General features: G+C 37.6%; 1 protein-coding gene across 1 annotated transcript in view; it reads left to right on the top strand.

The window, feature by feature from the left end:
- The window catches only part of LRRK2 (leucine-rich repeat kinase 2), a 244,601-nt gene that overhangs the window by 60,907 nt on the left and 171,668 nt on the right, over positions 1-12,026 (top strand). The window contains exons 9-12 of the mRNA XM_006888199.1: positions 1,417-1,559; positions 1,659-1,738; positions 4,121-4,227; positions 8,334-8,463. Coding sequence (XP_006888261.1) covers positions 1,417-1,559; positions 1,659-1,738; positions 4,121-4,227; positions 8,334-8,463 — 460 coding nt within the window. The remainder of the gene's footprint in view (positions 1-1,416; positions 1,560-1,658; positions 1,739-4,120; positions 4,228-8,333; positions 8,464-12,026) is intronic.

Here is a 12,026-nt window from a genome sequence, read left to right as displayed (position 1 = left end):
TCACCTTCTTTGGAATGGGAACATATGTGAATCTCTTCCAGTCATTTGGCCAGGTGATTGTCCCTCCAGATTTCTTGGTAAAAATTGGTGAGGATGTCCAGGGAAGCAGCTGTTTGTTGAAATATGTCAATTAGTATCCTGTCAATTCCTGGAGCCTTGTTTTGTTTTTTTGGTTTTTTTTTGTCAATTCCTTCAGAGCAGCTTGAACTTCTTCCTTCATCAACACAGGCTCTAGCTCATACATTGCTTCATGAAATCCTTATATGTCATCAAACTCCTTTTGGTACAGTGACTCTGTATACTCCTTTCATCTTCTTTTAATGCTTTATGGATCATTTCATATTCTGCACAAAGCATCCTTAAGTATTGAAACTTGAGGCTAAAATTTGTTTTTCAGTTCCATGTGCTTCAGAAATGACTCTTGGTACTATCTGCCAGGAAATAAAAAGGTGAATTACACTGGGAAAGTCTGCTGCCAGGGATCTCTCCAGAATACTGAAGAGCAAAGATGTCAGTCTGGACACTAAGGTGTGCCTGATCCAGGCTATAGTCTTCGCTTTTAATTGATATGCATCAGAAAGCTGGACAGTGAGTAGGGGTGATAAAAGCAGAATTGATGCATTTGAGCTGCAGTGCTGGATAAGAGTGTTTAATATACCATGGACCACTGCTGTTGTTGTTGTTATGTGCCATCGAGTCATTTGCAACTCATAGTGACCCTATGTACAACAGCCCTAAACCCTGCTCTATCCTGTGCCAATTGCATTGCCTCTGACACACCCATCCCGATTACCCCAGTCACTGAATCAATCCACCTCATAGAGGGTCTTCTCCTGCGCTGTCCCTCTACCCTAACAAGCATGATGTCCTTCTCCAAGGACCTGTCTCTCCTTACAACATGTCCAAAGTATGTCAGACGAAGCCCCAGAATCCTTGCCTCCAAGGAGTAGCCTAGTTGAACCCTCTCCAGGATGAATCTGTTTTTTTCCTATGAACCACTAGGAGAACGAATAAATTCAACCTGGAAAGGATGAAACCAGGCTGCTTCTTGAATGCAAGGATTCTGAAGCTCTGTCTGACATACTTTGGACGTGTTGCAAGAAGGGTTCAGTCCTTGCAGAGGGATATCATGCTTGGGAGGGTGGAGGGACAGCTTACGAGAGGAAGAGCCTGGATGAGATGGATTGGCTCAGCGACTTGAGTAATGAGGGTGAGTGTGTCCGAGACAATAAAGTGGGTTTAGGATGGAGGAGGATTTAGAGCTGTTGTACACAGGGTCAGGATGAGTCACAAGTGACTCAACAGCATTTAACAACAATAGCAACCAAGGAGCCACCCACTCTGTTGATAAAGTTTCCAAAAACATAAACCTGGCTATTCAAACTGTAATTTTTATATGTACTTTTTTTTTTCAAGCTGAGACTATTTTCTTAAATCAAGACTTGGAGGAAAAGAATGAGAATCAGGAAAATGATGCTGAAGAAGAAGAAGAAAAGTTGTTTTGGCTGGAAGCCTGCTACAAAGCATTAACATGGCATAGGAAGAACCAGCACGTCCAGGTTCGCCTCTTATTGTAGACACTATAGCTCCTTCCTGTTTAGGTTTGCACAACAATTTTTATTTCACAGACTTCTTATTTTTTTCTGTCTTTTATCCAGGAGGCTGCATGCTGGGCATTAAATAATCTCCTCATGTACCAAAACAGTTTACATGAGAAAATTGGAGATGAAGATGGCCAGTCAGTAATTTTTATTTGATAAAATAGAAAATGCCAGTTTGTATTTCTTATCGATACATATAAAATACTTTAACTGTAATTTTTATTATTGGAAGTATTTTGGATATCATTATTTATGTTTTGAGTTTTGACATAGACTGGAAATGGATATGTAGTATTTTATATCACTGCAATAAATATTTAGACAAAGATAGTCTGAGGTTATTACTGAAAGATCTGGAATTAGGTGTAATTCCATAATTTATGAATTTTTAAAAACGAAGCTCATTACTTGAAGTTGACTCTGAACTGACCCTCTATTGGCTTTCTGAGGCTCTAAATTGCAAGAGAGGAGATTGCTGTTTTTCCTCTAGAGGAACCGATGGTGGATGGAAGGTACAATCTTCGGATTAGCAGTACAAATCCCTGTAGACTATGCCACTAGAACTCTCAATATACAAATGATTAAGGAAAGGGCTCTGTTTTTCTGGCTGATAATGATAAAAAAAATCTTATTTTAATTAATCTCAGGTCATAGGAATTGCACAGCCATCTGTGACCTTTTCTACTACCATTGTGAATTGCCAGCAGGCTGTAAACATCAGAAATCAGATTAGACTTGAAAGCCTCCTACAGTGATTCCCTGCCCGATGTGGCATTTTGACCTGTCTTCTGTTGAGAGGGTTGTTTGAAGCTGTCAGCTCTTGGGGAGACTTTCAAGAGCAGCTGCTATTCAAACATAATATGAACCCCTTCTCCCTGTGATACAAATGACAACTTGTAGCTGTGTGCATTTCAGATTTGTTTTATGTCTGGGAGACTTTTTGTTTATATTCTTTCCTGCTGCTTATCTATGTCCGATGTGATCTCCTTACCTTCTGGGGTTTTAAATTGGATTAATTTATTGCAGAGACTTAAATAGTAATATTCTATGTCTCAAATTTTTACAGCCTACTTGCGTAGTTTTCTTTATGCCATCTAGCTGCCAGTGAAAAGGGAATTAATGACATCGGTACTATTTAAATATCCCTGTTTTGAAAAGAAATATTAATTCTTTATAAAACTGTTTATTGAGCCAAAATCCTAATATTGAACAGTCTGTGTAAGAGAGTAAGGCAGAGAGGATTCATGTTGTTTATAAATTTCAGATCTCAGCACTGAAATTCATTATTCATGTTGCTGGTTGTCAGGTTCCATCAGGTCAAATATGACTCAGAGCAAGCCTATGAACAACAGCTCTGAACCCTGTCCTATAATCTCAGGCACAGATGAGCCCATTGCATTTGTCACCATGTCAATCCACGTCATTGAGGGTTTCCCTCTCCTTTGCTGACCCTGCTGCCTTTCCAAGCTTGATGTCCCTTTCCAAGGAATAGCCTCTCCTTGCAATATGCCCAGTATGTGAAATGAATCTTCTTTATCCTTTGTCTCCAAGGAGTATTCTGGCTAATTTTTTTCTAAGATACATCTGTTTGTTCTTTTTCACAGTCCATGGAATATTTAGAACTCTTCTCCAACACCACAGTTCAAAGGCATCGATGATTCTTCTGTCATCTTGACTCATTGTCTAGCTCTTAGACGTATAGCAAGTTACTGAAAAGACCAGAATCAGTATTCATAAGCTATTTTAAAATATAATTATTATTTAAAGAAATATTTTATGTTTCATGCTCCTAAGTAACTTTAAAATATCTTAAACTTTTATAAACATTCAGGTTCCCCCCCCACTTAACTTCCTTCTTTGTTTCATAGAAATTTCTTATTACTATCACATTTCCTGGTACCTCCTTTTACTCACTTTAAGTTTTCGATCCTATCAATTTTTTTCTTAATTTCTTGAGAGTTTTTTTCCTGTAGGGAACTCTCGTGGCCTAGACCAATGGAGTTTTGTTTATCCAAAGGCCGTGCCTCTCTGGTGGTTCAAATCCACCAGAGGATCCTTGGGAGAAAGATGGGTAGATCTCTGCCTGTGTGATTTACAGAGTCAGAAAACAGCTTTTGATGAAACCTAGAAATACTCATTTTCCTAATGTATAATGGGGAGCTCTGGTGGCCTAATGGTAAGAATCTGCCCTGCAATCTGAAAGCCTCGTGATTTGAGTTCACCAGTTGCTCCTCCACCGGGAGAAAGATGGGCAGTCTCCTCCCTTGTGATTTACTGCCTCTGAAAATCTGCTCAAGGGTCAGTGACAATGGCTTCTGGCTCAACGGTAAACAACTGCAACAACAATGGACTTGACCCTAACTTTTAAACTATTTTATTGCAATTTACTCTTAACATGTGAGATGGTCTAAAATATTATTTGTCTTTCTTTTTTGTTAGAAAGATTAGATTGTAATAAGTGAATGTTTGAGTACATTATTAAAAGATTGCTGTTAATATTGTGGCCCAATTTCTGAAAGGTTCCCAGCTCATAGAGAAGTGATACTGTCCATGCTGATGCATTCTTCATCCAAAGAAGTCTTCCAAGCATCTGCAAATGCGTTGTCAACTCTCTTAGAACAAAATGGTAAGGGGTGTGCTATAATATTTAATAAAGAGAAGAACATGTAATGTACATTATCAAAGTGATACAGTATACCAATTTTAGTTATAGATACATATTGATAATGATATGAAAATAAAAGGAAAAATGTAATGTTTGTTTTTAATATTTCTATAAATATAAATATAAACTAGCATACACAGTATGTTTTTTACAGGAATGAAATTATACTCTTTTCCAAACAGATTGTACATTTTTTCCATGATCCTACATAGAGATTCTCACAATATACGTTGTAGTGGTTGTATAGGTTTTCTGTATTTGCCTGTATCTTATTTTAATTGCTTGTTGATGGCGTTTTCATTTATGGTCAGGTTTGTGTGTGTGTGTGTGTGTGTGTGTGTGTGTGTGTTGGTTGGTTATTTGGAATCTGCAGTAAACAGCAGTCCTCTCCCACCCCACCTCACCCCACCCTACCCCACCCCACCACATGTTCCATTATATATATACTTTACTGTTACTTTCTTGGGAAAATTTTCACACAATGCTGAGTGGAGAGGTAGATAGCATTTTTAAATCTGGTAAAATTGCTGATTGTAAAATTTTTATACTCCTATATTTTTCTGAAAATGTTCTTTTGGTCTGATGAGTAGCTCTGCATTATTACCAAGAGAGGAAGGGCTAAAGACCTGCTGGAAGAATTCCTGAGGTTTAGAATGAAGCTCTGGTTATTCAGATTTCGGTTCCCATAAACAGGAAATGCTGCCGAAAAACCTTAGGAGAAAACTCGTCATAGAGGCATTGTGACTTGGCAACACTTGCAGTATATTTTTAGAAGGAAAAAAAATACTGAAAATCTGAGACAGACCAGTTTTTGCACGAGCCTTTCACAGAAAACCCAAGCAGAGTAGAAGAATGAAATAAATCACTTTGTGCATATTTTGCTTTGCTATTATTAATGTCAAACCAAGAGGGAAAGTACGCCTTCTTTTTCTTCCTTTTTCATATCACGTCTCTTGTGGCATTTTAATAAGAGCGATGAGAGACAGACAGGGGTTTCCATAGAGACTGAATTAAAACACGAGGACCAGAAAAGGAGCTAGCTGCTCTTGAACTCATATTCTGCTCTGCATTTAGAAAGGCTCAGTGGGGACCCCATTCCTGGGCATAAGGGCTAGACTTTGCTGCTTTTGTTTTTAGCTCAATACTATTAGAGAGCAGGCTACCATTTACTGTATGCAGATAGTGCTGTGTTGGCACTGTAATTCTTAACTCTCTGAAAGTCTTTTGACACCCAAACAAAATTACACTGACTTTGTAGGTTTGAGCTGCTGCTTATAGTTTCTGAGAATGAAATCCATTTGGAATCATTCTTGATTTCTTTGTTCAAAATCAGTTTTTTGTTCTTGCTAGCTCCATGCTGCTTTGTTCCTGCCCAACAGTCAGATAAACTGTCCTCAGCTACCTTTTTAGTGTCTTTGAACTCTACCTTAAGAAAATGTTAAGAACTTGTGGAGCTCACTCACCAGCTTTTGAGGGCAACTTCTCCCCGAAGAGTGTGTGGTGGTATGGGTATGCAGAACTCAATAGTGTTTTCTTGAATAGTTCCTTGGGTGATAGTTCCTTGGGTGAGCTTGCTGTGGTGGTTTCAAGACTGAACCTCAATATCTATTCAACTGTTATAAAATGCTCTTAGCTTGGGATACATCTGTTAACAATCCACTGTTGTTCAGTGGATCTAACTCATAATGACCCTCCTCTAGGTGTCCACATTTGTATATATAAGGAGACTGTCTGTCTTTCTTCCAAGGAGCACCTGGTGGATTTGAACCACCAACCTCTCAGCAAGCAGCCTGACACTTAACACACTGTGCCCCCAGGACTCTTTATTACAAAAGAATGGAAAAGTCTCAGGTTCATGGAACTTAAAATATAGTGAATAAAGTTAATAAAACATAAGGTAACTAAGGAAAATAAATAAAGCAGAATATGAAAGGTTAGTGGTCAGACTAGGTGAAATTGTGATTATGTAGCCAGTAAGGCATTACTGAGAAAGTGATCAATTGTGGTTTTGTGTTGTTTTCTTTTTGATATTCCTCCCTGTCAGTTGCTTCCTTTCTCTTGGGGGGGAGGGGGGGAGTGAGGCGGGAAATGTAGCAACTTTATTGAAAGAAAAGTGCAATGAAATTTCTTGATGGCTTAAGAGAGGGCAACCTAGACGCCACCCCTGAAGCGCAAGACCAAGTGCAGAGTGGACTCTTTCTGGATGTTGTAGTCAGACATTTCCAGCTATTTCCCAGCAAAGATCAGCTTCTGCTGGTCAAGGGGAATGCCTTCCTTTCCTTGGATCTTTGCCTTCACACTCTCAATGAATGGTGTCACTTGGCTCAACCTCAAGGGTCATGGTCTTACTGGTCAGGGTTTTCCACTTCTCAGACGAAGCACCAGGTGCTGGGTGGATTCTTTCTGGATGTTGTAGTCAGATTGAGCCTGTCTTCCAGCTGTTTTCCAGCAAAGATCAGCCTCTACAGTTGGGTGGGGGTGGGGTGGAATGCCTTCCTTGTCTTGGATCTTTGCCTTGACGTTCTCAATGGCATTGCTTGGCTCAATATCAAGGGTGATGGTTTTGCCGGTCAAGGTCTTCACAAAGATCTACGTTGTCAAGTGGGGTTGGCAGCAGTGTGTACAAAAGAAACAGCATCCAAACTCCAGCCAATGGATCTTTTTAACTTTTTAATGTGATTTGAGTGAAATCTAGCAAATTGATTTTGCATTCAACAGTTCACACACTTTTTTTGTGTGTGTGACATTAATTGCAATCAACACAAAGCAAAGGACCCTTTCCATTTCTACTCTTTGTTTACTATTTCCACTTCTTCTCCTTTCCTTTCTCTTCTTGTGCTCTCAGCTTTAACCCTAGACCAGAGCTGTCCTTTTGATCTCAAATGATTAATTGTTGTAAGTAATGTACATGTCCTTGGTTATTTCTTGTAAGGAGTATGTGTAATATCCTGGTCTAGTATTCAGTCTTTTAAAATATATTTTATGTCAGAATATAGCAACTTTGAAAGATAACCAACTTTTTGCATTTTAATATGTGATAGTCAGGTTGACTTTAAGAGGTATTTAGTGGTAAAGGGTGTTTTAGGAATTTGTAATATTTTAGAGTATTTATTTGATTTTGTGCCTTATCTTTTCCCAATTTGAGACTCATATATAATATTTAAAAAAGCATTTTCATGAAAATTTTCTAAAGTTTCTTTAAACAAGGTACTTTGAAGGCATTGAATTACTATACATAGAGTTGGAATTGATACTTTTATAAAAGCTTCAGACAATTTATTTGGAAACTTCAAGACAATGAGTTTGTATCTTGTGAGGGAAGTTTACGAAATAGAGATTTATGTTGTGATTATCATTGCCTGCATATTTTTATGTCCCCCAGGATGATATAAAAATAGTTCTAAAACATATCAGCATGTTTCTTAAGCTATAATATTACTTCATGAAAAATAATTGTGATTATAGATGTTCTTTGTTGGTGTGTTTTATTCCTTTCTACATGGTAGCATGTATAGAAATGAAAATGAAAATTTGTGAGATGAGTGAACAGTAGCTAAAAGCAGCCAGTCTAGATCTAGGCCCTGGCCCTACCTTGTGCCACTGCTGAATTAGCTCTGTATTTCTGGGGCTCATTCCCAGATTACTAGTGTCTAACAAAACAGGTGAATCTTAGCACCATTTACACCAGCACAATTATTTTGTGGAACTATTTTAAGTATCAGAAAGAGATTTAACTTTATTCTTATTTTGAAATCTATTATTTAAAAATATCTTTCTGAAAAAAACCACACCCTTTTGCAATGAACAGGGAATCTTATTATCACACTAGAACCAGTCTACATTGTGAATGAATTGTTTAAAACCAAAACTTGAGCAAAGGGTTTATAAATACATAAAAAAATTAAGTTAACATATGTTTTAAAGAAAGAGATATTGATTATTCTTCAATTGTTAATGAAATAAATTATATGGTATTAGAAATACTTTTGTATGAATGTAAACTATCTTAATATTGCATGTGTAAATTGGAAACTATGCTCTTAATGCTAAACCAAAATATTTTGTAGTTAATTTCAGAAAAATCCTATTGTCAAAAGGAATATATCTGAATGTATTGGAGTTAATGCTGAGAAATATACACTGTCCTGAAGTGGCTGAAAGTGGCTGTAAAATGCTAAATCATCTCTTTGAAGGAAGGTAATATAGATTTCATGATATATTGCAGAATAAATAGTATTGGATTGACTAGAATATCAACATTTCAAGATGTTTCTAAAAATGAGAAAAAAAGAATAGGTTTAAAGATGAAGACATTATGTGCAATCTAATGTCATGTTATGGTTATCCTATACTTTTCCCATCTAAGCATTGAAAAGAGTGTTAGAGACTGTAGAAATGTTATATTCTATTTTTTATCCTGGTACTTGTTGTTGATGGCATTTTCAAAATTGTAACCCTATACCAAACCTGTGTTTCAATTATTCTGTTAGGAATCTCTTACTCACTCATTGCCGTAGAACCAGTGGGTTCTCCAGTGGGTTTTCAGATACTATCAATTGCATGGGACACTGCCCATATTTGTCCTGTGGAGCCACTATTGCATTTGAGCTGCAGTAGAAAACTGCCTTTGTTGTGGCACATAATTCTTGAAGGACAATACCACCAGAACTCTTTGTAAATGTGCAAGGTATAAAAGACAAAATCAGGATGCTGCTGTTGAGTACCATTGAGTCAGAACTGACCCATAGCTGACCCTCCAGCAGGTTTTCAGAAGCAGGATAAGACATTGAATTTAGTTTTTTGTTGGTTGTTTTTGTTCTTTTTTCCTTCACAATTTGTATAGTTAGGTAGATAGCAAATTGCTCTGAAGGAATTGGCAAAAAACAAGGCTCCAGGAGTTGATGGCATACCAATTGACATATTTCAACAAACAGACACTGGCCTGGATGTGCTCACTAAGTTGCGCCAAGAAATCTGGAGAACAGCCAGCTGTTTCACTGACTGGAAAAGATCAATATTTGTTCCCATTCCAAAGAAAGGTGACCCAACAGAGTGTGGAAATTATCGAACCATATCATTGATATCACATGCAAGCAAGACTCTGCTGAAAATTATCCAAAAACGTTTGGAACAATATGTCAACAGAGAAATGCCAGATGTGCATGCTGCATTTAGAAGAGGTCATAGAACTAGGGATATTATAGGTAATGTTAGATGGATCTTTGCAGAAAGCAGAGAGGACAAGAGGAATATCTGTTTTTCATTGACTACGCAAAGGCATTTGACTGTATGGATCTTAACAAACTGTGGCTGACTCTGAGAAGAATGGGAATCCCAGAACATTTACTTGTACTAATGCGAAACCTATTCTTGGACCAAGAGACAGTTGTCAGGACAGAGCAAGGAGACACTACATGATTCAAAATCAAGAAGGGGGTTCATCAGGGATGTATTCTGTCTCCATACCTTTTCAATCTGTATGCAGCACAGATCATCTGAGACTCTCAGCTGTATGAGGAGGAATGTGGCATCAGGATTGGTGGAAGAATCATCAACAACCTGCGTTATGCAGATGACACAACCCTGATTGCTGAAACTGAGGAGAACCTGAAACGCTTGCTGCAGAAGATCAAGGACTACAGTCTCCTATATGGACTGAAGCTCAACATCAAGAAAACAAAGATTCTAACCACTGGGCCAATTGGCAGCATCAGTATGTATGGTGAAGAGATTGAGATAGTTAACAGTTTTAGTTTACTTGGCTCCACAGTCAACACTCTTGGTAACAGCAGCCAGGAAATCAAGAGACGAATTGCATTGGGAAAGTTGGCTGTGAGGGACCTCTCAAGAGTACTGAAGAGCAATGATGTCAGACTGGAGACTAAGGAGTGACTGATCCGGGCTATAGTCTTTGCAGTTATGTGCTATGCATCAGAGAGTTGGACAGTGAATAGGGTTGATAGAGAATTGATGCCTTTGAGCTGTGATGCTGGAGAAGACTGCTAGGAGAACAAACAGGTTTGTCCTAGAGAGGGTGAAGCCAGAATGTTCCCTGGAATCAAGGATTCTGAAGCTTCATCTGACATATTTTGGGCATGTTGCATAGAGGGACTGGTCCTTGGAGTGGGACATCATGTTTGGCAGAGTAGAGGGGCGGCAAAGGAGAGGAAGACCTTTGATGAGATGGATCGATTCTGTGACTGGAGCCTTGGGAATATGTGCATTTGAGATCACTAGGTTGGCACAGGATAGAAGAGCGTATAGAGCTCTTGTACATAGGGGTCGCTATGAGTCTCAAGCGGCTCGATGGCACATAACAACAACAGCGACAATAGGTAGATAGACAGATAGATGTGTGTGTGTGTGTGTGTGTGTGTATTACTTATTAATTTGAATGAATTGTGCTCTCTCTTGTTTCTGTTCCTTAATTGAGTAAGTTTTGATCCCATTGACTTTAAGGACAGAACTGTTTAAATTCTATGGCTGGACAAGGGTATGACAGAACCAGATTCTTTATCTGGGAATGAACAGAATTTTTGGTTTTCAGAAAAATCTGTTTAAAAGATTAAACCTGAATCATCTAGAATAAGTAAATGATTGAGGATATGTTTAGCACCCTTTGCCATTTTATTACCCATTTTCTGAGTAAATTACAAACAAAAAGAATCTAATAGGAAACCATTTAGTGCATATGAAAAATGAACTGGCACAGATGATTCCTTTTATGTGGTTGTTGAGTTCTGATTTGGTTACTAATTTGAGTAATTTTGTTGTTCCCTTAACTTGAGGTTCTTGCTCTTTAGAGTGGGATAATAATAACTTCACAAATTATAAATTTATAATTTCATAGTTAAAGAAATTAATTTCCTAAAGGATTAGGTCAATGCCTACCATATGCTCTAAGTAAATCATATAAATATAGGTAGCTCTGGTGGCCTTGTGGTAAGGAGCTGCGCTGTCCATGCAGAGACACTTCGTTCAAATCTACCAGCAGCTCTGTAGGACAAAGATTGACAGTTGGCTCCTGTGTGATTTACAGCCTGTAAAATCCACTGGAGCATCAGCTATGAGTTGGTTCCTGTTTCATGACCCATAAGAACAACAGCATAATATAGAAATAAATTTAATAAAATAAAAGTCTGTACATAGTAGAATGGAAATACTCTGGATGCTTTGGTTCTTGTAAAATTATAATTTGAATAAAAGTTTACAAAGAAATTTTATTTTTTGTTCAACTATTCATAATCATCTGTATGATAATATTAGTGAAAATATACACAATGTGATTGCACTTTCCCCTGCACCTTGTCTGTCATTCTCATTTCCCTTAATTTTTCTATCATGCATTTCCCTACTCCCAGGGCTCTATCCTTTCGTCAGTTGCTGCTATTTTGACCTAATATGGCTGGTTATTCTATGAAGTCAGTTTAAATTGTCTATTTATGTTTGAATATCTTTTGTGTCAATAAATTGTATTCAGTAAGTAGAGTTTAAACAAATTTTTACACTTATAAATAAAAATTTTATCCTACGTGGTCTTTTTTATATGAAAAGATGTATGTGATCATTTACAAATACAACAAACCCATCATGGAATAACTTTTCATTAAGGCTTCTTTAGATTCTGGCCCAACCATTTAATGTTTCTGGATTTTCTTCAAATGTACAATTCAGGTCCTAGAATTCTAAGTTAACTTTGATTATATAACTGCCCTTTAAAAAGTTGTTGTCTTATAGGGGAAATGATAAATAAATAAATA

This window comes from Elephantulus edwardii, unplaced genomic scaffold (assembly GCF_000299155.1).
Source record: "Elephantulus edwardii isolate Elephantulus edwardi_28Jun2011 unplaced genomic scaffold, EleEdw1.0 scaffold00065, whole genome shotgun sequence".
NCBI lineage: Eukaryota > Metazoa > Chordata > Mammalia > Macroscelidea > Macroscelididae > Elephantulus > Elephantulus edwardii.
The sequence above is the reverse complement of the archived record's forward strand: the minus strand, read 5'-3'. Positions and strand labels throughout refer to the sequence as shown.